The sequence below is a fragment of the Patagioenas fasciata genome, chromosome 21, assembly GCF_037038585.1.
Source record: "Patagioenas fasciata isolate bPatFas1 chromosome 21, bPatFas1.hap1, whole genome shotgun sequence".
Taxonomy (NCBI): domain Eukaryota; kingdom Metazoa; phylum Chordata; class Aves; order Columbiformes; family Columbidae; genus Patagioenas; species Patagioenas fasciata.
In genome coordinates, this window is record NC_092540.1 from 4,714,269 (window position 1) to 4,739,613 (window position 25,345).

Genomic DNA, 25,345 nt, shown 5'->3' on the forward strand with positions numbered 1-25,345 from the left:
GCGCCGGGCTGCCCGCCGCGCTGCCTGAGCCCCGCCGCGCTCCGCATCCCCGCCGCCGCGCGGGGAGGACGTGACGTTGGGCCCGGTGGGTGGGGTGGAGCGGAGGCGGGAAGTGCCGCTGAACCACCGGTGAACCGCCGGCGAAGCGCGGCGCCGGAGGAGGAGAGAAGCGGGGATTTGTCAGGCGAACGGCGGGGCGGCGCGGTGTAGGCCCCCGGCGGGGTCCTTCGGCGACGGGGACGGAGGGAGCGGGACGGCGGCCGCGATGAACCTGGAGCTGCTCGGTGCGTGCGGGGCCGGGCGGGGGCGGCCGGGCCGGGGCTCGTGTGGAGCCGCCGCCGCGCCGGGGGGGCAGCGCGGTGAGGCGGGGAGGGCGCCTGACTCAAGTGTTGTCTTCGCGTTTTGTTGCAGAATCCTTCGGCCAGAACTACCCCGAGGTAAACGCTCCCCCCCTCCCCGCCCCGGCCCTCCCGCTGCAGCCGGCGGGGCCGGGCTGACGGCCGGCTGGCTGCGCTCTTCCCCCGCAGGAGGCTGACGGGACGCTGGACTGTATCAGCATGGCCCTGACCTGCACCTTCAACCGCTGGGGAACGCTGCTGGCCGTGGGCTGCAACGACGGGCGCATCGTCATCTGGGACTTCCTGACCCGGGGCATCGCCAAAATCATCAGCGCTCACATCCACCCCGTCTGCTCGCTGTGGTGAGAGGAACTGTAGAGTTGTTTCATTTGGAAAAGCCCCTCAAGATCATGGAGTCCAACCGTTCCCCCACCGCTGGCACTGCCCCATGTCCTGAGAACCTCATGTCCGTCTGTCCAACCCTCCAGGGATGGTGACTCCAGCACTGCCCTGGGCAGCCTGTTCCAATGCCCCACAGCCCCTTGGGGAAGAAATTGTTCCCAATACCCAATCTAAGAGGCTCATTCTGTCTCAGAAGAACTGACCCTGCTGTTTAGGCATAGTTGAACTTGTAGCTTTTGCACCAGCTGTGAAAGGCTCTTCTCATTTATGTTAGAAATTGACCATTCCTGTGTTTACTGAGCATCAGGTGCTCTGATACAAGGTGGGGAGAGGTAGGTGCTGATCTCTTCTCATTAGTGATCAGTGACAGAGCCCAGGGAATGGCAGCAGATGTGCCAGGGAGGGTCAGTGGGACATGAGGAAAAGGTTCTTCACCCAGAGGTGCTGGACACTGAACAGGCTCCCAGGGAGGTGTCACGGCCCCAACCTGACAGTGTTCAAGAAGAGACTGGACAACGTCCTCAGACACACGGGGTGACCTGTGGGGTGTCCTGTGCAGGGACAGGAGTTGGACTCCATGATACTGGTGGGTCCCTCCAGCTCAGGACATTTTGTGATTCTGTGATACCCAAATAGCTCTTAACACCTGGGCGTGTTGCTTGCTGCAATGCCAGCCCTTGCGGGATATCTAGTTAAATTTTAGGTTAGTTTCCTTTAAGAGCATTTGGAAACGTTTTAAGCCTATTAAGTTTTTGGATGCTATAGCTCAGAGGTTATTTTTCAGACTAATAGATTTATGTTTAAACCTTCGTCTGAAAATTTTAAACTCTTGGTGAGCATATGTTTTACACATTTCAGTAGTAACTTTTACTTGAACTGCATCTCATTACTGTAGCTGGAGTCGAGATGGCCACAAACTGGTGAGTGCTTCGACTGATAACATCGTGTCGCAGTGGGATGTGCTCTCTGGAGACTGCGACCAGAGATTTCGATTTCCTTCGCCTATCCTGAAAGTTCAATACCACCCTCGAGACCAGTAAGTCCTGCGAACAAAAGGTTTAACGCTCTCATTTTGGTGGAACTGATGATCATTAAAATGTTTTTAGTGCAGTTTGCAGAGTGATTTTTTCAAATCTTATGATTTTGGTTTATCATCTTGTGATTAGGACCCTAACTGCATTTGTTGTGGCCCTTTTTATTATGAACGTATCAGGGTGGGAGGAGAGTAAGCAAGGGAATGATTCTTGGAAATGTGTGTAGAAACATCTCAGTGAGTTTACAAGTTACTGCGTAAACTTGGAGATGTTTCCAGAACCACAAAGGAAATTAAAGTAGACATTAGCTTAATGTCATGTTGATGAAAAAAACAAAGATGAAAGAGATACAAATCTGTATTTTTGGTGTAGGTTGAGATTTTTTTTCCTGCTTCTAAATGTGGAAATTCTTTTCCAGAGGAGAAACCTCTAACTCTTCTTTTTCTGCCTTGCAGAAACAGAGTTTTAGTTTGTCCCATGAAGTCGGCGCCGGTGATGCTGACGCTGTCGGACTCCAAGCACGTTGTCCTGCCTGTGGATGACGATTCTGATCTCAACGTCGTGGCCTCCTTTGACAGGCGAGGGGAATACATTTATACGGGCAATGCCAAGGGGAAGGTGAGACCTCAGCGGATGGCACTGGATGCAGTAGCTTAGTTTATCTCCTATCTTTATCAACATGTTTAACGTTTCTGGGTTGTGTTCTTTGTTTTAACGTACAAATAAGGCTTCCTGAATGTCTCTTGCATAATTGATATAGTGTTGATATGATCTTCTGAATAAAACATCGCGCTTTATCTTTGACGGACTCTAGACTATAATCTTTGTCTGAGTTAGGTCTTTGTGTTGCTTTTGTCTTTGACCATATTTGTTGGATCCTTTTCCAGCGTAGATAAACCAATATTTATGTCGCAGAACTGTCGCAGAAACTGTAGTAGAACTACAGTTGCAGAATCCCAACTATTCCTGTGTAGATTGCTGAGGCTTCTCTTGTCAGGGTTAGTAGCTGATGTGAAAGGTTCCAAAAGGGGAATGAGTTCTAATGAAGACACTGATTGCCTTTTGTCTCCTTAATCTTCAGATCTTGGTCTTAAAAACAGACACTCAGGATCTTGTTGCTTCCTTCCGAGTGACAACGGGCACCAGCAACACCACAGCTATCAAATCGATTGAATTTGCTCGGAAAGGAAGGTGAGTGACATTGCTTGGATTGAAAACTATAGAGTAGATTGACAGATCATATAAGGTCTTAAAACCCCCATAGTTCTGTCATGGAACATATTCTTTTAATTTTCTTAGAATTCTAAAGCAATACACGTTCTGTGCTCTCCTTCCTACAGCTGCTTTTTAATAAACACAGCTGACCGGATAATCAGGGTGTACGATGGCCGTGAAATTCTCACTTGTGGACGGGATGGGGAACCTGAACCGATGCAGAAGCTGCAGGATTTAGTGAACAGGTAAGAGGCAGCAGAATGGCTGCTCAGCCTGACTTAAGAAGGTGAGGTTTGTGTGCTGGGGAAGGTTATTCATCACCATCTTATTCAGTGCAATGAATAGATGCTTTAATTTGAAACCTGTCTTTCACAAGTTGATTTGAAGGTGAAATATTTGTGGGTGGGAGTATGTGAGTTCTCGGTCTGAAGAACAACCCCACAGTCCTCCCTCCTCCGCACTGTGCTGTTGTTTCACTGTTTAACTTGCAACGTTGCCTTTGCATGCAGGACCCCGTGGAAGAAGTGCTGCTTCTCTGGTGACGGTGAATATATAGTGGCAGGTTCAGCACGACAGCATGCCCTGTACATTTGGGAGAAGAGCATTGGAAACCTGGTGAAAATCCTCCACGGGACCAGAGGAGAGCTGCTCTTGGATGTTGCAGTAAGAAAACTGTCCGCTTTTACTGTGTTTCTTGTTATTTTGAAAACGAAGCTTTTCAATTCCATTTACCAATGAAGCTCCTCTGCTTTTCTTTTTCAAATAAATCTAGTGGCATCCTGTCCGACCGATCATAGCCTCGATTTCGAGCGGTGTGGTGTCAATATGGGCTCAGAACCAAGTGGTAAGTGGTTTAGATCGTTTCCTGAAGAGGATTCTCCCCAGCTGTTGCAATCCTGGTAGGCTGAACGGTTTCATGTTGAAATCCTTTATTAAATCCCCATTCAACAAGCTCTTTAGGTTCACATGTTTAACCTGACATGTGTTTGCTGTCCTGGTGAATGTGAGGAGGGGACTCACACCTGAATGAGGCTCAGTTTTTGTGATCTTGCATGTGACTTGGGGGATTTTAACGCAGAATGAGACTGTAATTGTACGAGTCCTCGCTACAACTGCTGTTTCTTTTGCATAAGGTAAAAATTGTTTTCAATTTGCTGTGGTTCAGGAAAACTGGAGTGCCTTTGCGCCCGACTTCAAAGAACTGGATGAAAACGTAGAATATGAAGAGAGAGAGTCAGAGTTTGACATCGAAGATGAAGATAAGAGTGAACCAGAACAAACAGGTACAGCACAAACTGTTTCTATGGAGCAAATAGTTCGTAGTCATAATACACAATCATCATAAGAATTAAAAACTAGTGATCATGGTAGTTATGCAGGTGTGGTACTTGACAAAGCAGGAGCGAGTAAATGAAGATATACGAGCTAACACAATTAATGTGGTTCCTGCCAATTGAGATGCAACATTGTTTTTGGAAATGCTTCCCCTCTCCAATGCATTTTTAGGCAAACAGACGATATCGGTGCTCAGGTTTGCTCTCAACAGCAGCGGTGCTGGATCTGCAGCAGTAGCAGCACAACCTCTGCCCGCTTGGTGGTGCCAAAAAGACCTGTACTGATGATCTAGTAAACAGACTGGAGTTGGACCAAGGGTTGGACTTGATGATCTCTGAGCTCTTTTCCAACCCAGTCGATTCTGTGATTCTGTGTTTGAATTAAACATTAAAACAATTTTCATCTGATTTAGAACAAGTTTAGTGAAAACAACAAAACATTCAAAAGGTGTAAAATCTTTTATCTCGCTTCGTTACTGGTGTTTTAGGACAGTAGGTCTGTGTTAGAACAGGTTTGTTATCTGCTTTAGTTCTCACTTCTGCATGCTTAGACATTTATACACAGTTGCGTTATTTGTGACTAATTTGGTCTCTTTCTGTCTGCAATTCACCTTTTTTCCCTGATTCTCAGGTGCTGATGCTGCAGAAGATGAAGAAGTGGATGTAACTAGTGTGGATCCCATCGCTGCCTTTTGTAGCAGGTGAAAAAAGAATTATTTTGTTTAAAGCACGAATACAAAATGTATCACTATGTTTCCCTGTATAATATGTTATCACAACCCCTAGTTTTAAACGATTTTTTTTTTTCCTGCACAGCGATGAAGAACTGGAGGACTCCAAAGCTCTGCTTTACTTACCCATTGCTCCTGAAGTTGAAGACCCAGAAGAAAATCCCTACGGGCCTCCACCAGACGCGGTTCAGAGTTCTTTAGCTGATGAGGGCATGGGTTCTGAGAAGAAGAGACAATCCTCCTCCGATGGACCTCAGGCACCAAAGAAGAAGCCCAAAACCACCAACATTGAACTCCAAGGAGTACCTAACGATGGTGCGTAGAAGCTGCCATTGTTTTAGTGCCTGTTCCTCATCCGAGATGGTTTTTAGCTTTGTCTGAACGCCCCAAGTTGAGGAGGTCACTCAATAATTTTCTTCTACTCTTGGAGTCACTTCTGACAATGGTTATTGATAGCCAGCAACTCAGCAAATTTGCTGGTGTTTTGCAAGGTGGGAAATATAACAAGGGCAAGTGTAGAGTCTTGTATCTGGGCAGGAACAACCCCAGATTACAGTATAAGTTGGGGAATGAGCTATTAGAGAGCAGCGCAGGGGAAAGGGACCTGGGGGTCCTGGGGACAGCAGGGTGACCATGAGCCAGCACTGGGCCCTTGTGGCCAGGAAGGCCAATGGTACCTGGGGTGGGTTAGAAGGGGGTGGTCAGTAGGTCAGAGAGGTTCTCCTGCCCCTCTGCTCTGCCCTGGGGAGACCACACCTGGAATATTGTGTCCAGTTGTGGCCCCTCAGTTCCAGAAGGACAGGGAACTGCTGGAGAGAGTCCAGCGCAGCCACCAAGATGCTGAAGGGAGTGGGGCTCTGGAGCTGGAGGAGAGGAAACTGAGGGGTGACCTCCTCAATGTTTACAGATATCTAAAGGGGGAGTGTCAGGAGGATAGAGCCAGGCTCTTCTTGGTGACAACCAGTGATAGGACAAGGGGCAGTGGGTGCAAACTGGAACACAGGAGATTCCACTTAAGTATGAGAAGAAACTTGTTCCTGGTGAGGGTGTCAGAGCCTGGCCCAGGCTGCCCAGGGAGGTTGTGGAGTCTCCTTCTCTGCAGACATTCAAACCCGCCTGGACCCCTTCCTGTGGAACCTCAGCTGGGTGTTCCTGCTCCATGGGGGGATTGCACTGGATGAGCTTTCCAGGTCCCTTCCAGTCCCTGACATTCTGGGATTCTGTGAATGAGAAAGGGCATCCTGAAAGTGTGATTTTTAATGCTGTTTGTAAACGCTCGGGGCTGTATGTGCTGATCTAAGCATCCCAAGAGGTAACGCCCTTTGGCAATGCCTTATCTCTCCGCAGAAGTCCATCCGCTGCTGGGTGTGAAGGGAGATGGTAAATCCAAGAAGAAGCAAGCAGGCAGGCCTAAAGGATCAAAAGGTAAAGACAAAGATTCTCCATTTAAACCGAAACTCTACAAAGGGGACAGAGGTGCTTTACCTCTGGAAGGAGCAGCGAAGGGTAAAGTGCAGGCGGAGCTGGGACAGCCTTTGACAGGTAAGGAACCCAGCGCGAGCGGCGTTGGCTTGCTTGGTGGCCTTGCTTTGTACACACCCTTGACTTAACGTAGTCACAGCGTTTTATCTTCCCAAACGGCGCTTGCTCACTCCATGTTTAGCTGCTGTCAAGGATAGGCAAAAATATACATGTTTTTTAAGCAGAACTGCTTTTAATATTTGCAGTAAAACCGATGTCCATGCCTCTGTTACTGCATATAAAGAGTAGGGTTTTTAATAGAGGCTGAGCCCTGTTTTGAAACCAAAAATCTTTTGATAACTTTAACCTTTTATATAACTTCTATCGACTCTTACATAAATGGTAATGATGGTTGGTTCCAGGGGGTCGATTTTGAGGAGTAAATAATGTAGATAGTGAAGGACTTTGAAGCTGATATCGCTATTTTTTGCCATCAATGCCAGGCAAAGTAATGAAGAAAAGCTCTGTAAGCAGAACTAGGAAGCGGGGCATCAATAATTGCTTGGTAAACGAGCCCTGAGATGAAATTCAGGAGTTAAATTTTCTATTCCTAGCTGTACAGCAGCCTCAGTTAAATTCCAGAAAGTACAGTTGCTGTGAAAGAGAATAGATTTTGGTGGACTTTTCTCCCTTTTTTTTGGTTTTTGGTCATCTTTTGTTGGTTGTGTAGTACAACAGAACTGTTGGCAGTCACCTTTATTGGGGCCCAGACTTAAGGAGACCAAGTGTTTCCCATCTGTCTCATTTGCTGCTTCAGCTTCATATTTGGGCAGAGTTCATTCAAGCTCAGTAAAGAAAGTGTTTGGATTAAGTGATACGGACTGCATTGGTTTTTTAGATGGAAATAAAGAACTCAGGGTTGATATATATAAACCGTTTCAAAGACACAGTGTAACTGATCTACCCGATTTTGCATTTCCTTGAACGCAGCAGCTGCTGCTGTGGATTTTAGACTGTACAGAAGTGGTTGATTCCTTCCCTCACTGCTGGTCCTGCGCTACCCACCTTGCTCGTTGTCCTTCCTGCTCAGCTCCTGTTATGTCGCTTGTAATAGCACTGCTAATTGCTATTTGCAGAGAAAGGGAATGCGATAAAACGAACTTAGTCTGTACATGGAAAAATCTGACGGATGTTTTCTGGGCTTCTATTTAATCCTTTCACGCTGCACCTTGCAAAATCCAGAAATGAAACAGCCAAGAGTATCTTCAGCCCTTGTTTGTAGCATGGGAGATACTGAGTAGCTTCTAGTATCAGAATTACAGAACAAGGGGATTCCCTTTTGACTTCTCAAGTCACAGGGGGCATCCAGGATGGTTTGAAGTTGTCTGGGTTGTGCGAATCCTTGGGTGTCTTTGCTGGGATCTGTTACGCGTCCTGACTGCTCTGTAGGGCCAGGCTGGACAGACAAGTCCAGCTCAAAGACCGAATGAGTATAACCGTTAGTTTCATCAGCAGGCATGTTGATTGCTTTCTTTTATCATGTGCTAATGAATGTGACTGTATGCAAAAAGGATATAAATGAGAAAGGATCGTCTGTTCTGAGGGCTGGAATAATAATATTCCTACCTCCTCTAACATATTCCAAGTGAAACCATGTTCTAGACAGACTCCTTTCTTCTTGTTTGACACATCCTGGCAAAGCCATATTTGGGAGGGTATTTGTGTGTGTTTGCTTGTAATGCTTCCGTGCAGTTGTTACAATATCACAGAATTGACTGGGTTGGAAAAGACCTCAGAGATCATCAAGATCACCAAGAGTGTACTTGTCCCAGCCACAGGCTACCAGCTTTTGCAGGAGTATATTGTGGGAGATAGGGTCAAAGGCTTTGCTAAAATCTGGATAGACCACATCTACAGCTTTCCCCTTGTCCACCAGATGGGTCACCTGATCATAAAAGGAGATCAGGTTGGTCAGACAGGACCTGCCCCTCCTAAACCCATGCTGGCTGGGTCTGATCCCTTGTCCATCCCGAAGGTGCTGTGTGATTGCATTCAGGATGATCTGCTCCGTAACCCTGCCAGGCACCAAGGTCAGGCTGACAGACCTGGAGTTGCCAGGGTCAGCTTTGCAGCCCTTTTTGTGGATTGGGGTAACATTCGCCAATTTCCAATAGTATGGGACCTCCCCAGTGAGCCAGGGCTGTTGGAAGATGATGGAGAGCGGCTTGGTGAGCTCTTCTGATAGCTCCCTCATCACCCTAGGATGGATCCTGTCTGGTCCCATAGACTTGTGAGGATCCAGATGGCTCAGTAAGTCACCAACTATTTCCTCCTGGAATACAAGGGGGCTATTTGGCTTCCCATCTCTGTCAACCACCTCCAGAGGCCAGTTGTCCTGAGGGCCACCTGTCTTACTGGTAAAAACTGAGGCAAAGTAGGTATTAAATACCTCAGCTTTCTCCTCGGTAAACTCTCTTTTTATTTCTGATTTCCTTCAGAATCTCCCAGTTTAGCCAAGCCGGTTGTCCTCCCTGCCGGCCAGCCTTTCAGCACACTGGTATAACCTGTTCCTGTGCACTCAGAACCTCCTGCTTGAAGCATATCCAACCCTCCTGACCCCCCTTGTTTTTAAGCCTTGTTTCCCAGGGTATGCTCTGAACTAGACTTCTGAATAGGCAAAAATCTGCCCTCTGGAAGTCCAGTGAGAGGTTTTATTAATGACTCTCCTTGCATCTCTGAGTATTGAAAATTCTATTACTTCGTGGTCACTATGCCCCAGGCGGCGTCCAGCCACTACATCTCCCACCAGCCCTTCTCTGTTTGTCAACAGTAGGTCTAGCGGGGCCTTACCCCTGGTGGGCTCATTTACCAGCTGATGGAGGAAATTGTCCTCTATACACTCCAGGAAATTCCTAGACTGCCTCTTCTGTGTAGTATTGAGCTCCCAGCAGATATCCAGCAGGTTAAAGTCACCCACAAGAATAAGGGCTGTTGATTTTGAGACATCTGCCAGCTACTTGTAGAATAATTCATCTTCATCATCCTGGTCGGGCGGTCTATAACAGACACCCACGAGGGTGTCAGCCTTGTTGGACTTGATTCTGGTCCACAGGCACTCTACCTTGTCACTGCTGACCTCAAGTTTAACAGAGTCAAGAGACTCTCTAATGTATAAAGCCACCTCTCCACCTCTCCTACCCTTCGTGTCTTTTCTGAAGAGCTTATAGCCACACGTAGCAGCACTCCAGTCATAGGAGCCATCCCACCATGTTTCTGTGATGGCAACTATGTCATAGCTTTCCTGCTGCACAATGGCTTCCGGCTCCTCTTGTTTGTTGCCCATACTGCGTGCATTAGTGTACATGAACTTCAGGTGGGCTGCTGATTTCACTCTTAATTCAGGCTTTCCATGCTTAGGCTGATCTTTGGAGAGACCAGTTATATATATATATGTATCTCTATACATACAGCCTGACTTGCTATAAAAGACAACAGTGGAATTTCAGTGTCTCCTGCTGCTGGGCTGGGATGTGTGGGTTTGGACACTGTAAAGTAGACATTTTCTTCTCTTACCAACAAATGGGTTTAGACCCAAGTTTCCTACTTACTTCACCCATCTGTAGGAGTTGGTAGAACTTTCTAAAATTGACTTTTGCTCTTTGTTGCTTGTAAGCACTTAAAGGTATTTTTCCATAGTGGTTTTGTTTAGCTTGATGGAGCTATAGGCAAATAATTAATATCGCTACAATGGAGTTGTGTCTCTCATTAGAACCTGTGCTTGTGCTCCCCTCTGCAGTACTGTTGACTGGAGAGAATCCAGTAGATCCCTGCAGTAGATTTCAGTAGTCAGTGGTGGAAGTGTCTATGTGAGTCGTGCTAAGAGAAGAGTAGCTTGTCCGCTGAGAAAAAGTCACTTGGATCTTTCCAAACTCACCGTAGTCGCTTAGTCCACGAGATTCATGTCTGCCTTCCTTTATTCTCTTTACGGCTTATAATTCCCATTTTGGGCAACCAAACTTTTCTTGTGGTTCCTGCTGTTCCACCACGTGCAAAGTCAAACAGCCACCTGCAACCGGACTCCCTTTGCTGTCCCTCGTGCATGACGCCGTTAATTCCGCTGGTTCCTCGTGCTGTCGCTTCCTGAAGTAACTAATCAGTGGCTAAAACATGGCAGATGTTTCTGCTCTGGAAACTGTTGGCGTCTTTTTGCAAAGCTTCATGGCTTCATGTAGAACAAATGAGTCTGTGTCGCTGTGCGGTGCCGTCCAGCAGTAAATGTTGTCTTCTTAAAGCTGCTGTGTCACAATCAGGTTTCCAGATAAACCAACTGAGAAGCTTTGATCCATTTTATAATTTTAGAATAAAATCTTGCGGCAATCTGGTTTAACCCAAACTTAGGCGGAACTTGTTGTGCTTTTGCTCTGAGATTTTGGGCTTGATAAAGCAAAAGAAATTTTGCACCAAGGTAAGTTTGCTCACAACGTTGGAGTAAAAGCTCCGAGTTCCTTTGGCACCTTGTCCTTGTCTCTGCACGCAATCTCAAATACAAATGCAGAAATACCAGAGATCTTAATTTATTGTAGGCAGTACCTTGTTGATTAGATCTCATTCTTTCGAATGGCTTTGTCTAGAAAATCTTATTCTCTTTATTTTATTTTACTTTTTCTGGAAATGCTACCATATTTGGTAGTCTGTGGTTTCTGGTAACATCAGTTTGAGTCCAATTACTTATTTTTCATCTGTCTTTGATCTCTTTAGCAGGTGGTGCAATCTCAGAATTGTTATGAAGACGCTCTTCTTTATCTTCCTGTATTCTTTCCTATATGGGCACCGTAATGCTGCGGCGCTCGCTCAGAGCGGACTGACTAACACAGCAGACTGGTGGTGGATTCAGGGAGTGACTTTTGTAAGAGATGAATCCGGAAGAGGAAACGCCTTCATTCCTCCTTAGCTGCCTCTTCGGCGAACGGTGTAAGATGCTGACGCTCAGGTCACGCCATTTGCAAAGAGATTCATTTGGAACCGCCTTTGTGGTGACGGAAAGGACTATTTCTAAAGCGAGCCGGTACCCAACACTCTGCCACTCCAGAGCTTATCAAGTTATCTTCTAAATACATTATTTTTTTGTTCCTGGATTGAAGAATACCCAAAGTGTGTATTTTTATTCCTGATACCGTGTGACTCTGTATCCCGCAAACGTCCCTTTCTTTGCTGTTAATTTGAATTGCAGTGAGCTAGAAGCCATTCAGAGCCAGTCGCATCACCGTACCGGCTTCTCTGTTCGCTCGCTGTGATGTCTGACGTGCTTAGTGACCCACGGCTGCTGATTATGTGCCAGGTTTGATTTCCTCTCAGGTGGACAGAGATCTAACGTGAAGAATCAAGACACCCTCCGAAGGCTGCGAAGAATCAATCTTCATATTGTGAATATTTTAGACGCGAAGGATGACTCCGCTTATGGGAAAAGGAAGAAGTGGAAGGACCTCTAACTAAAATACTCGGTTTCTGTGCTTTCTTCTAGCCTGGGATATGAAAAGCTGTGCTGGCAGTTCTTTTCGGTCCTCGCAGATGTTTTTATTTGGTCTTTTTCTGTGAGGTGCCCTCCCAGAAACAATTGGTTTCCTCCTAGCTGGTAGGTACTGGCACTTAGAGAAAACAGAACCGATATTTCGCTGAACTGAGACCGTAGTTTTGCAGGGGTTTTGTCCCGCTTCTGGATCAAGAATGGCAGAGAGATGCTTTAACCTTGTGTTCCTTAAAGATGGTTGTAATATTTTATTTGTGGGAATGAGAAGAGACACTTCACCCAATACCTACAGCCTGACACTTCTCTGTACCAGAGCAGCCTGTTACAAGAAAGTTCTCATTCCTAATGCCCCTTGTTTTATAGACTTTTATAGTTCCTATGCAATTACTTTCACTTTTTCCCCAGATGTAATTATTGAGCTTATCTCTGTGTATTTAAATTTTCAAAGTATCCCGCAGACATTAAAAACCAAGAAGAAGAGTCATAAAGAGATTTATTAATTTGCAGTCGGAAGTATGCGGTAGTTGCATGAGATACAAGCATGGGAAAAGAGGGGATGTTTCAAATCAGAAGGCTTTTTAAATCTGGTCTTTTCATTTCCGGCTTTGGTGCGCCAGCCTGCTTCAGTTAATGGAATTCAGTCCCATGCGTCTTCATTTCCTCTGTTCATTCTGCTTGTAGGATGACTTGCGGCTTTCCTGCAATGCTGTTATGTCAAATCTGCCCATACGTGGTGTGGCCGAGCCCACAAGCTTTAAAAGACGCACAGGCCATGGTTCTCGAGATGATTTTAAAGCATATAATATGCCCCAGACTCCAGCCTTCGTTTCTGTTCAGACTTCCCTGTACAGTGTATATGTCCTTGGTTTATTTTCTTCCAACTTCTATTATATTTTTCGGTCTCTGTAGTTTTGTACAATATTAGTCGGACACTGGCTTGATGGTAGCGTAAAGCAGTGATGTTAGTTTTTGTGTTTGTAAATAAAGAGCTATGTTTTATTTCCTAGGGCAAGTCTTGGCTTTTCCATCCTTTGTGGCTGTTCATATTGTGGCAATATTGAGGAATCTGACAATCCTGCTCTGCTGCAAATACAAACATATTGTGCCTTCCCCATTGCTGGTGATTTTTTGTTTGGTTGGGTTTTTTTTTATAGTGGCTTTTAGCTGATTGTCTCTTTTCCAGAGTAAATCTGTGGTGTGATCAAAGCCCCGTAGAGCTGAGCGCATCCTGGGTGCTCCGAGCTGAATGCGGAGCCTGCGGGCTGTGGAAAACACATCTACTACATCTACACAAGTCGTCATTTCAATAAATTAAAGACTGTTAGGAAGAGAAATGTGGATATTCATTACAGCTGTTGAAGAACACGGCGATCCAAATCCTTTCTGCAAGCCGTAACTCAGTCGCTGATAAGGAGACACTGATTATTGAACTGGCTTGGCCGTAGTTCAATTACTCCATCAAAAATAAGCAACTTTGGGGTTTTTTCATGAATAACGTGTTTTAGTAGTGCAGTATTCTTTTGGGATGCTTAAGCACGAAGTGAATTAGCACCGGGTTGCCTCATCTTCGAGCGTTTTGCTGCAGCGTATGAGTGGTTTGTGGTTTAGACGGATCAGTCAAACGTGGGGATTTTGGCTGTAGGTGACACAGAGCTGGGGGCTCAGCCCCACTGTGATGCTGTTGAATCCCTCCCGAGGCTTTAGGGGATGTCAGGAGCCTCAAATGATGTTTTTTAGGCGGAGTCCTCATTTTGGAGGACTCGCTTTGTGGAATTCTTTGTTCTTGGAATGTTCGGGGCCACGTTCTGACCGGGTCAGCCGGACTGTGACATCGGCCCTGGAGACGCGAACGACCTCTTGGAGCCCTGTGTGGAGATGAATATCATCAGTGATAAAACACTGTGCAGATTGCCTTTGATTTCAGTGCCAACGGATTATCTAGAGGTTGAAATGGTGCTTTCGTGATCTTGGTAATTTGGGGAGTACTTCAGATTTTGGGATATGCGTATGTAAGACAGAACTGTAGAGCTGCTGCACAAGGAGTTACAGTTTCCTTATGCTCAACAGCATTATTTGAAGAGTTCCAGTAATGGTTACTTATTGCTTTATGGATTGGTGGGAAAATTTAACTGGATCAGTACTTATTTACAGTGGAAATTAATCTAAAATAGTATGTAAAATCTTCCAGAGAAGGGAGGACTTGATATTTTTCAAAATTGTCAAATAGATCCCAATAGATGGAATATAGTGGATGAAAACATTACAAGAACTGGAATTCACAATTCACACTCCGACCGACATAATAACGTGTTGCATCTTCTTTAGCAGCATCGCACTTCACGCCTGTCTTGTTGGAGGCCTTTTCCTTGGCAGAAGGATGGTGTCTTGAAGACGATGCTGGTGGGATTCCAGAAGCGCTTAGTTTGAAGGTTTACAGTCTTTTCTTTTGACTACTGAATTTGCACAGTTTTAGCAAGCAGCGTGTCTGATTGATGACTATGAAGACTTTGGGGAACGGCCACATCCTTGGGACGTTACTCGGTGTTTTCTATCTACGGTCGGTAGTTTGCTATGACTGGGTGACCATCCCGGCGGCGCTGGCGTCCGCTCCGGCCAGGCTGGCCATCAACAGCACGTCCTGCAGCGTCACTTGCGGGTTGGGCTTCAAACAGGAGGAGTCGTGCGAGGTGACGCCGGCCGGCGAGCGGAAGGATTGTGTCATGCGCACGTCCCGCTGCCTGACCCGCTGGTTTTGTGGCTTGCTCCACTTCACCGTCCCCGTGGGCAAACCCTTCCAGCTCACCTGCCAACCCTCGGACACGGCCGATTTCGATCGCCGAGCCTACGGCTACGTGTGGAAGTTTGCTCAAGGCCTCATCACCATGGAAAACATGCTGTTCAAACGCCTCCAAAAGAACGATACTGTCCTCGGGTTTTCCCCTACCAGGGAGTCTGATGGAGGGACTTACCGGTGCGACGTGCGGGAGCTGAAGACGTTCAAACTCATCAAGAGGGTCTATTTTGCGGTCAGGGTGATCCGGAGGGACTTGGTGGATCTGAACTTCCAAAAATCCCTGACCTGGGAGCAGAAGCTAACGGCATACGGGGGGGAAGGAAACGCAGTCAACATCACCCGCGAAGTGGTGCAAACGGAGCGGGAGTTTTGGCAGAGGCAATTCTTCCACGAAGGTCTGATAGGAGCTGCAGGTGGAGTGGCCGCGGGTCTCGTCGTCATCGTGCCGCTCTACTGCTTGCGCAAGATTTTGAGGAGGAGAGCTGCCGAGAATAAGATTTAATGCCATTTCTTGCCTCTGTTTCTTTATTAATATCAATGCGGTATTTCATGGTGAAGTTTGTGAATTTTTCTGGTTGATGCAGTTTATTCCCAAGTCTTTCCTTAAGTGTCACAGTCTGCAAAGTTAGGATAGGTTTGTAGCACCAGAGCTTGAGTCTTAACGCAGCAGGACAAACAGTAGCTCCTGATGGGCCAAGTTGGCCTCCACATGATGTGAAAGGATGGTCTGGAATGGACACTGAGCCACAGAAACCGCCCACTGCTCGCCACTAACGACCTTGCCGTGCTCCTCTAATGGGTATTTATTTTACCTTTAGGGTTTGTTTATTTAGCTTATAACTTGCCATCCTGATTCCTGTCTTATTTCCTCCCGTTTCTCCTGCTTTACCCACAACTCTGCGGCGATGTGAGCTGGCACAGATCGCTGTTGGGTAGACGGTGTTTCTCCAGCAAGAGGTACAAAGAAATAAAGACACTTTCAAGCTGGACTTAGAAACCAGGTTTCCTTGTTACCTGATGGCTTTTCCATCAGACCCAAGTGGTCTCAGCAGCTGCAGGGCAGGGTGGGGATGAGGCAGGGACCCCCACTAGAAAGATTCATTAGTATTTCCCTTTTGTAGAGCCCAGAAAACGGTATAATATCACCAAGTGGTATCTTGAGCTTGCCCTGTTTCCTTTGGAGTGTAGAGGAGCGAAATAGGGTAGCACGAGCGAATTTTCAATGTGAGCGCTGCTGCTTAGGAACGTAACTGGGTGTTTCGAATTGTGACTCAGAGCTGAGCTCATTCCTGAAGTCTTTAAAGGAAGAGGAAGGGAAGAGCTCAGTGGCCTTATGGATCTGCCGTTTTCCTGGTGATTAAGGAATATAGAACACGCAGCGACTCCATAGGGAGGATTATTCCCCCCTCGGCAGCAGAATCCACAGAGGAGCCTATTAAATGCCTTCTCTTTCTACTTTCTTTCTCTTATATTACAGTAAACAACTATATTTACTGAGCCTGTTTCCTTTTATTCCCCCCCTGTAACCTGAGGTACCAGAATGCATAGCACACCCAGTTCTGGGGAAAATAATGATGCGATTCTAATATTAAAGATTGAAGCATACTATTAAATATATATATATATTTACCAGAAGAACAAAAAAATGTTTTAATATAGAAAAAGTTGGATATTCAGGTAAATACCTTATTTGCAGAGAATCCTATACAAAAAACAGACTTCATTATAGAGTGAAGCAGGTAATAAGTGTATCAGGACAATGATTTTTGGCCCTTGGGGTTGTGTTTGAGTGGAGAAACAAGCCTGACATCAGGCTGCAATTCCCAGTTTGTTGTTCTACTGAGTTCTGTTTCTGCAGGGAGACTTTAACAGGCACAATAACCAGCTGGGGAACATTGGGGGATCCGTTCTGCAGTGACACAAGGTGCCTTTGGAAGGTGTGCTGTCCCTTCCTATGGGGTGACCCTCTGGATCCCACAGGGTTGTGGTGCACAAGGGACTGTGTGTCCTTCCATCTCGTCCCGTGGTTCAGAAACCCCTGATGGATGATCCACTTGTCCAAGGTTTTCTCACTTCTGTTCCCCATCAGTGTCCTCTGAGCTGGCTCCACGATACCGGAGTTCCTCCCATGCTCGATGCCGCCTTTGTCTTTGCTTGGCTCTTCCCTCTGGCTCTGCAATGCTTTTCTCTGCTTCTGTTCCTTAGCCGGGAGCTCGTGCTGCTTTCTCTGAGCATTATTCCAGGATTTCATGATCCTTAGCTCGTTGGGGGTGTCCATATCTGTGGTCAGTTCTCTTCGTTCTTCTGCCATTCTCAAGGCCCGATCAGTTCTTGTGTTGGTTCTTCAATGGGAGGTGAAATAACACCTCTGTGTGTCAAGCGCACTTGGGGTGTATTAGACAGGGGGTGATCAGTAGGTCAGAGAGGTTCTCCTTCCTCTCTACTCTGCCCTGGGGAGACCACAATGGAATATTGTGTCCAGGCTCTTCTCGGTGACAACCAATGGTAGGACATGGGGTAATGGGTACAAACTGGAACACAAAAGGTTCCACTTAAACTTGAGAAGAAACTTCTTCATGGTGAGGGTAACAGAACACTGGCCCAGGCTGCCCAGGGAGGTTGTGGAGTCTCCTTCTCTGCAGACATTCAAACCCGCCTGGACACCTTCCTGTGGAACCTCAGCTGGGTGTTCCTGCTCCATGGGGGATTGCACTGGATGAGCTTTCAAAGTCCCTTCCAATCCCTAGCATTCTATGATTCTATAACATCAGTGTGGAAAAAAACTGCCTAAACTCCATGTTTTGTGTTGGTTTACTGTTCATCTGATACCTCCATTAGGTTATCTGGCTTCTTTTATCTTAAAATCTATTGCTAATTGATTAAACCACCTCTTCTAAGCAGGGTGACGTTGACTCAGCCTTTCGCCCAGATTTAACACCGCAGCGAGTGAACTCTGTGCACAACCAGCCCCGAATTTCTGCCTCATGAAACTCTTCTCAACCCCAGGAAACTCTCCTTTTATTTTCCACAGCCTCTGAAATGCAGGTACAGACATATATTGAGTTTGGGAGCTAATGATTCAAATCACCAAAGAGATTGTCCCATCTGGAAGAGCCGCTCTGCACTTTGTAATGTAAATGCAGGGCCTGCGTCCCGTGGGTTAGAAATGCAGAAAGATTACATGAAAGGTCCAAGACAATTTATTTCTTCACTGCTTAGCTGATGAGGTCAGACTGGGAGCCAAAAGGGCCCTTCATCTTTTTATTATGTCATCCTTTATTTTATTTCTTTTTAAATGAAGGGAGCCAGATGCCTGGCACAGGAAAAATTAGTGTATATATATATATTTAATGGTTATTTTAAGGTGGAGGGCTGCGATGGACGGTGTGACTCTTGCTATCAGAAAGGGTGGGACTAGGCCTCTTATTGGCATAGTTGCTGTTTGAAATGATGCTTTTCCATGTGTGCTTTTGAGTTTTAATACAATCGAAAGTCTCTTGGCTGCTGTTGACATGAGCAGGTCTGCTGGAGGATGGAGGGCAAGGAAGGGAGACCTAAACTTCTTCTTTCAGCTCGTGTTCCTCAACCTGGAGGAGAGGACGCCAGGGACCGCATGCAAACCCTTCCTGCTGCCCCTTCCCGTCTGCGGGGCTTTTGTGGTACAAACCTCTGCTGATGGTCCCGAGCGTAGGGAAGCAATTAGTGTTGTACACGGTAAAGCCAGACAGATTGTGCGAGGGAGGAAGTCAATTTGCTAATGGCATTAGCACTTGGAAAGAAGGAGGTAATAACAGAATGGCGAGGCACAGGCAGCTGTTCAAATTGCTGGTAGCTACTGAAGCTTATCTAAATTGAATAACTAGATTGTCTTAACTGCTGGAACTTGAATGGCAGCAAAAAAAAGAGAAGGAAAACAAACCCCATATGCTTATTTTGCTCTGAGATGGGGCTGTCTGACTCTTCCATCCTCTGCACGTGGATCCGTGTTAATTCTTCCACTTGTTCCTGCAGCAGTTCAGCTGGGAAATATTGAGCAGTGCTGCATTTTCTTTAATGACCTTTCGTTCTGTTAATCACCTTTCCTGGGTGGGTGTTTCAGAGCATCGTACAAAGCACAGCCGGGCTGGTTGTGTGGGGCAGTGCTGGGCTGGTGGATGCACCAGTGATTCTGTCCCATCCCTGGTGCTCAGGCTGCTTCATACGCTCCCACTTTGGTTTTCAGAAGATAAAGAGGGAAGTGCTTTGCTTATGGATAAGAAACGTGTATGAATGCATCACTACCGGCTGCATAACACACCCCCCTTGCCCAAGGACAGCTCACACTAAAAATTCTTTTGCTAATGAACATTTTCTAAGTCCACACAGAATGATCCCTTTGAAAACCAGTGTTTGCTCTCCCCTTTCCGGGACTGATGGGCACAAGCGATGCCTCGCAGCAACCTTCATCTCTCCGTGCATTCTCTGCCCAGCTGTGATTGTGTTTCCAGTAGGACCCGCCTGTTTGTCAGCGCCGAGTCATTTGTCTCCTTGATTTATACCGTGTGCAGCGGCATTTAATGATGGCTCTTGAGAAAGCAGTCGTTGCCTTTGTAGGGGATGAACTGGGGAGGGATTCATCTCAGTCTTGGCTGATCCCTGCTGGTGTCTTTAATGATGCTGCGCTCGCCTTCACAGAGCCCCATTGCAGTGTAAATCCCTGAGCTAATTACGGCCCTGGTGATGAGCTGCCTTGCCTGCAGCGCGGGGCAAAGGGGCTGGAGCCTGCCCGGGGGCTGAGCCCAGCTGAGCCCAGCCTTGTGGGACCCTTACCCAGTGACCAGGGGCTGAGTGGTGTTACACGGCAACCAAATACACTCATCCCCTCGAGCTGTGGGCAGCTGGAGCTTCTAATGGTCTCTTCTCCCAAGGAATAAGTGACAGGATGAGAGGAAATGGCCTCAAGTTGCGCTATGGGAGGTTGAGGTTGGATCTGGGGAACGATTTCTTCCCCAAAGGGCTGTGGGGCATTGGAACAGGCTGCCCAGGGCAGTGCTGGAGTCACCATCCGTGGAGGGCTGGACAGACGGACATGAGGTTCTCAGGACATGGGGCAGTGCCAGGGGTGGGTTATGGTTGGACCTGATGATCTTGAGGGTCTTTTCCAACCAAAATGATTGTGTGGTTCTGGGAAGGGAGGGAGAAGCCCATTCCTCTGTCCTTGGGGGCTCAGAGCGGGGCTCGTGAGCACATCTCTGCACCCTGCGGTCAAACATAATGGCCTTTTCTAGGGGCTACATGAAAGCGGATGCATCAGGATGTGCCAAGGGAGAGGGTTTGGGTGAGAATCCCCATGACCAGGCCCTGCTGAGCCCAGTTGTTCATTTCTCCGCTCCCCAGTGCAGACCCTCAGACCTGCACCGCGTGCAGTTGCTCCAGCTGATCTCTTGACATCCTTCCCAAAGGCAGAAAGAAACCAAGAGATCTTTATTTCTTTTTCAGGCCAGAAGGAATAGCTGTGATGAATTAATCTGACATATAACATAGGATGATTTCATGCGGCACTTCCTGAAATGAAGGAAATAATTTTCTTTAATGTAAGTGAACCTTTACAAGCCTGATGGCCTGTGGCTGACCCAGTGGATATCTTTACTGGAAGACTTCCAGCCTTGCTTTAAAGGCTGTGATTGATGAGGAAGCTTTTTGGCAAGCTATTCCAACAATCACTTATCCTTTCTGCCAATAAGCCAACTGAAATTTCCAACTTGAGTTTTCTTGTGTTACTTTCCAGCCATTGGAATACCAGCCAGAGCGAGCACATGACATAACATTAACATCTCTAACCAGGCTCTCAACAGATGCAATTCCTTGTGCCGAGGACAGTATCTCCTCTTTTGCTTGATTATGGGGTAGAATTTGAATTTACTATATCTTAATTGGCTTAACTTTTGCTGAGGGGTCCAGCTCCATGTGGTTGGGGTCTCGCTGGGCTCCCTGTTTGTATTAGGATGTGCAATTGGCAGTTGGGAAAAACACAGTCCTGGACCAGGGATCCTGAGCAAGCAAGGTATTCACAGAACCCCAGAATGTCGGGGGTTGAAGGTCCCTGGAAAGCTCATCCAGTGCAATCCCCCCATGGAGCAGGAACACCCAGCTGAGGTTCCACAGGAAGGTGTCCAGGCGGGTTTGAATGTCTGCAGAGAAGGAGACTCCACAACCTCCCTGGGCAGCCTGGGCCAGGCTCTGACACCCTCACCAGGAACAAGTTGCTTCTCAAATTTAAGTGGAACCTCCTGTGTTCCAGTTTGCACCCATTGCCCCTTGTCCTATCACTGGTTGTCACCCAGAAGAGCCTGGCTCCATCCTCCTGACACTCCCCTTTAGATATCTGTAAACATGAATGAGTCCCCCCTCAGTCTCCTCTTCTCCAGCTCCAGAGCCCCAGCTCCCTCAGCCTTTCCTCACACGGGAGATGCTCCACTCCCTTCAGCATCTTGGTGGCTGCGCTGGACTCTCTCCAGCAGTTCCCTGTCCTTCTGGAACTGAGGGGCCACAACTGGACACAATATTCCAGGGGTGGTCTCCCCAGGGCAGAGCAGAGGGGCAGGAGAACCTCTCTGACCTACTGACCACCCCCTTCTAACCCACCCCAGGTACCATTGGCCTTCCTGGCCACAAGGGCCCAGTGCTGGCTCATGGTCACCCTGCTGTCCCCAGGACCCCCAGGTCCCTTTCCCCTACACTGCTCTCTAATAGGTCATTCCCCAACTTACACTGGAACCTGGGGTTGTTCCTGCCCAGATGTATTAATTGCATTTAAGGCTGGACACAAATACTCCAGACTCTAGTAGTTGTCTAAAGTCTCTGAAGATCTTTATTTATGAACTGCGTGCTACTGTAGCCAATAAATAACCATCATTACAGTCAGTACGGTATGCTTACAATGTTTCCCATTTGGTTTTCTTAAAAAAATAGCGTACAACAAAGTTACTGAGAAGAAAACAGCTCAGTGGGGGGTGTGTAGTGAGGCTGGATTAAAATATTGGCAGCAGAGGGTTTCTGCGAGTTGGGTTTAGCTGGGGGCATTGGGAGCGGGTGGGATTTAGACCCCCCAGGCGTTATCCAAGTGTGATACCTGCCTTGTCCAACTGATTTTTTGGGTGAAGAGATGAGGGCACAACACTGAGTCTGTGCTGCAAACCTGGGCTGTTCCTCATTCCAACAGCCGAGGGCTGGATTTAGCCCAGACAACCTAAACCCAGAAGCACAATCTTCAGTCTGTAAGCTCAATAGCATCAGATAGAAGATTATTTTATGTTAAATAGGAATAAATCAGAACTGTAAAGCTCCTTTCATTGGGGAGTCTCAGAACATTTCACCCTCGCTGTGTTTTCCTTACAGCACCCTTGTCAGGTTGGTTTGCACTATTGAGAGGTCTGGGGGACGCTGTGAAATCAGATTATTTGCCTTGCTGAGCCACTACAGTGCTGAGAACAAACCCCCAGCACTTAACTCATCCCTGGAAATCAATCCCTGAAGCCAACGCTCGGAGCAATTAAATGAAGGGCATTCTTAGCAAGACAGGAAATTGATTTGCAGCTCAATGCAGTAAGTTAAAGCCAGTAAACTCTGTTAAGGTTTTGAAATCTAAGTTTTCTCCCCCAGCTCTGAACACCTTTCCTTTCTTTATGGCCTGGGTGAAGTTTAACTAGATACAAATGCTGTCTTGGCTGTATTTGCATGTGCGGATCTTTTTCTGTGGGTCACCTAACTGCCTCTTAAAAAACAAAATAAGGCAGAACAGGCTGCCTAAGACAAGGCAATGTGTCTTAACGTGGCTTGTGTCTATGAGCAAAAACGGAGCTTGCTTGCCTAGAGCGGGGTTTAGTCTGTGACCGTCTGGGCTTGAGCTTGGCCTTTCTTTCCAGTGCTGCAAGTGGAAATCGTTTTGTGTCCCCCTCCCTTCACAACGTGCCCTGTCCCTTAATCAGCAAGGGGTGAAATAATCATTTGGAGCCATTGAAGATCAGAGCTGGAGTCCAAGCAAGGGGTTGTAAGGCTGTGGTGGTCATCGCGGAGTCGTTCCTCTTTGCTTCTGTGTGTCATCCTTAAAATGTTGCAAAAGATGCAATGGTAGGTACTGATGGTTTACCTTCTCAAAAAAAGAGGCGCAGCTGGAATTAGAATTGAAGGCGTTTAACTTTCAACGGGATCTGCTTGTCACTTGAAGGCTTTAGAAAGTACCATCCCATCAGTTTTACAAATTAGAATATATCCAGCCTGTTTGCAATGCAGAGCAGTGCTAACTGGAGCATTGGAAATCCAACTCATGTCGTTCTTCGCTTCTTATATAAAATGTGCCTGTGATCTAGTTTAACAGAGGAATGTATGGAAAACGTATTAACCTTTCCGGGGAAATGTTTCAGGTGGCTGCTGTTTAAAACCTAATGTCGTTGCAGCATTGGGATACTGTTTTTAACTGCACTATAAAGCATTTTACTTTCCAGCACTGGAAAGTTCAATAAAACAGACGTAGCCACTGGTGTTACCAGAGGCGTTTGGAAGCATCTGTTGAGACCAAGCAGATATTGCAGAGCCAGCACGGTCCGACCCAGAGCGATGCTGAACCTCAGCCCTGGAGCGTCCTGGGAGTTCCTCGCTTCACTTTGCATGGCTCTGAGAGTTCATCCCCATCTGCTCCCTCAAAGCACCTTCTTCTCCCCCAGAGGTATCTGCTGTGCTCCCCTTGAAGGGAATCATTAATAACTGTGTCCATGGGCACGCAAGCAGAGCAGCCTCTGGGCAGAGCCAACGTTTGTACCGCCCTGAACGGCTCTGGCGACACGCGATGGAGCCAGCAGGGCTGATCTGATGCAGATTCTGCACCTGAAACCTGTTTGAAAGTGGTGGTTGTGGCTGCTCTGTGCTCCGAAGCGGCTCCTCCCGCTCAGCGATCCCTCCTGGCTGGGTCAGCACAATTCTGCAGTGCCGGGGGTTTCTGGTCTGGTCCTGCCGGCTACTCGACAGGATCGTTCCTGGGGGGCTCCAGCATCTGCTTCTCCCTTTGGTGAAGGTTTTTTGGGTGCATCACCCACCTCGGCTGCTCCTCTCCTGATAGGACCCACCCTTCTGCAGCAGCATCACCCAGCAGCGCTGTGATGCTCCATAGGTCCGGTTAGTTTATGTCTCCTAAGTATTGTCATCATGGCTACCACTAGTTCTACGTATCCATCAGGTTGCCCAAGCTCTAATTTGCTTTGCTTTTGAGCTAAGAATGAATCCCTAATTTTCCTCTCATCACATCTTCCGTGGGAGAAAGGCTGAAGGGCCAGCGAGATGAAGGTGATAACAAAAATGCCAAATTAACAACATAAAACATTTTACCAAACCCAACTTCCAAACATCAATAAAAATATTTTAAAGTCTTCAAGAACATAAATAATACAAAAATATAATTTCTATTTAGCTGTTGTCATTCTGAAAGAAGGGGTTCAACCTGTTAGAGGGACCGAGGGGGTGATTCCTGGGGAGCTGCAGAGGGAGCAGGAGGAAGCTCGGGACAGGCTGAGGGGTGATGGTTCCTGCCATGTGCCATTGGGAGCTGTTGGCTTCTCTTTTCGCTTTATCCCAGGTGTTATTTGTCATGGAAACACTGCAGTACCCTTTCTTTTTGCTGCAGCTGTCCTCTCAGTATTTAGATTCATTAAGTTTCTTTTTCTTTGCCTGGTTCTTAAAACATTTCTCTTGTTTGCTGAACACACAGGAGCCCTGAACCTGCTGCTGCAGTTACTTTCTTGCTTCCAGACGCTAAAAGAATCGTAATGGGATACTGTGGATAGATGCAACAGGCAAAACTCCTCAGGGAGGCCAGGGATTCACGCACATAATCTCTCACTAAGGCCAAGGACACGGGAGTTTTAAAATTAACGAGGGTAAGGAATTGGCATCTCATGTAGAAACCCCATGTCCAATCCCTTGCCTTTGCACTTGGGGCTGTTTGGGTAGTTCTGGAACTGAGGTTGCTCAGCCCAGCAGCGTCATCCGCTGGGAAACAAGGAAGGTCAAGGTCCCTAAAAATGCACTTGGGATCTAATCAGCAAGCAATGTAGTTCAGCTTCTAGTTAACTTGGGTCACTTGGTTGCTTTACTGGGAGACAAAGAGACTTTAAAATGCAACATCCACTCCCAATCATTTTAGTTAATGGTGCACCTTGACATCCCCGTCCAGCTCTGGGGTATCAGCCCTCCCCTGTGAGCCTTGGGCCTGAAAAGCAGACTAATTTATTGATCGACTCTCGGTCCTGCAGCCCCGGGTCATGACTGGTATTTCGGCTGCAAGGAGCTGTTTGTGTAGAGATGTGAACCTGAGGGAGGCCGGATTTTCCTTGCTGCCCCAGTGGTGGCTTCCTTGAGCCTCCAGTTCTTGGTTAAATCATGTCATATTCCTTTGTCTTCCTCCTTTAAGACCCTCTCTCTATAGAAATGGGCTATGTTGAGAGCTCCATTATTAGGTAGAGCTGCCTCTCTGAATTA

At 47.1% G+C, this 25,345-nt stretch overlaps 2 protein-coding genes across 7 annotated transcripts in view; both read left to right on the forward strand.

Moving 5' to 3' along the window:
• The first annotated feature begins 102 nt into the window (after window positions 1-102).
• The window catches only part of RBBP5 (RB binding protein 5, histone lysine methyltransferase complex subunit), a 41,108-nt gene continuing 15,865 nt past the window's right edge, over window positions 103-25,345 (forward strand). For 2 of the 6 annotated variants that reach the window (XM_071817569.1, XM_065854245.2), the window contains exons 1-13: window positions 103-284; window positions 412-437; window positions 528-700; window positions 1,636-1,776; window positions 2,230-2,392; window positions 2,856-2,965; window positions 3,115-3,234; window positions 3,499-3,652; window positions 3,762-3,833; window positions 4,155-4,272; window positions 4,955-5,024; window positions 5,140-5,369; window positions 6,402-6,479. In XM_071817569.1, the coding sequence (XP_071673670.1) occupies window positions 266-284; window positions 412-437; window positions 528-700; window positions 1,636-1,776; window positions 2,230-2,392; window positions 2,856-2,965; window positions 3,115-3,234; window positions 3,499-3,652; window positions 3,762-3,833; window positions 4,155-4,272; window positions 4,955-5,024; window positions 5,140-5,369; window positions 6,402-6,479 (1,474 nt within the window). In that variant the 5' untranslated portion in view covers window positions 103-265. Of the gene's footprint in view, window positions 285-411; window positions 438-527; window positions 701-1,635; window positions 1,777-2,229; window positions 2,393-2,855; window positions 2,966-3,114; window positions 3,235-3,498; window positions 3,653-3,761; window positions 3,834-4,154; window positions 4,273-4,954; window positions 5,025-5,139; window positions 5,370-6,401; window positions 6,597-11,273; window positions 13,049-25,345 lie in introns of those variants that run through there. The other 4 variants (XM_065854244.2, XM_065854243.2, XM_065854246.2 and 1 more) reach the window with 4 other exon arrangements.
• On the forward strand, window positions 13,247-16,816 carry TMEM81 (transmembrane protein 81). Its single transcript, XM_071817571.1, has one exon. It carries the CDS (start codon window positions 14,535-14,537, stop codon window positions 15,336-15,338), a length of 804 nt encoding a protein of 267 aa, XP_071673672.1. The 5' UTR covers window positions 13,247-14,534; the 3' UTR covers window positions 15,339-16,816.

Bases quoted from the DNA above. Each gene is read 5' to 3' on its own strand.
- TMEM81 (XM_071817571.1), top strand. From the start codon at position 14,535: ATGACTATGAAGACTTTGGGGAACGGCCACATCCTTGGGACGTTACTC.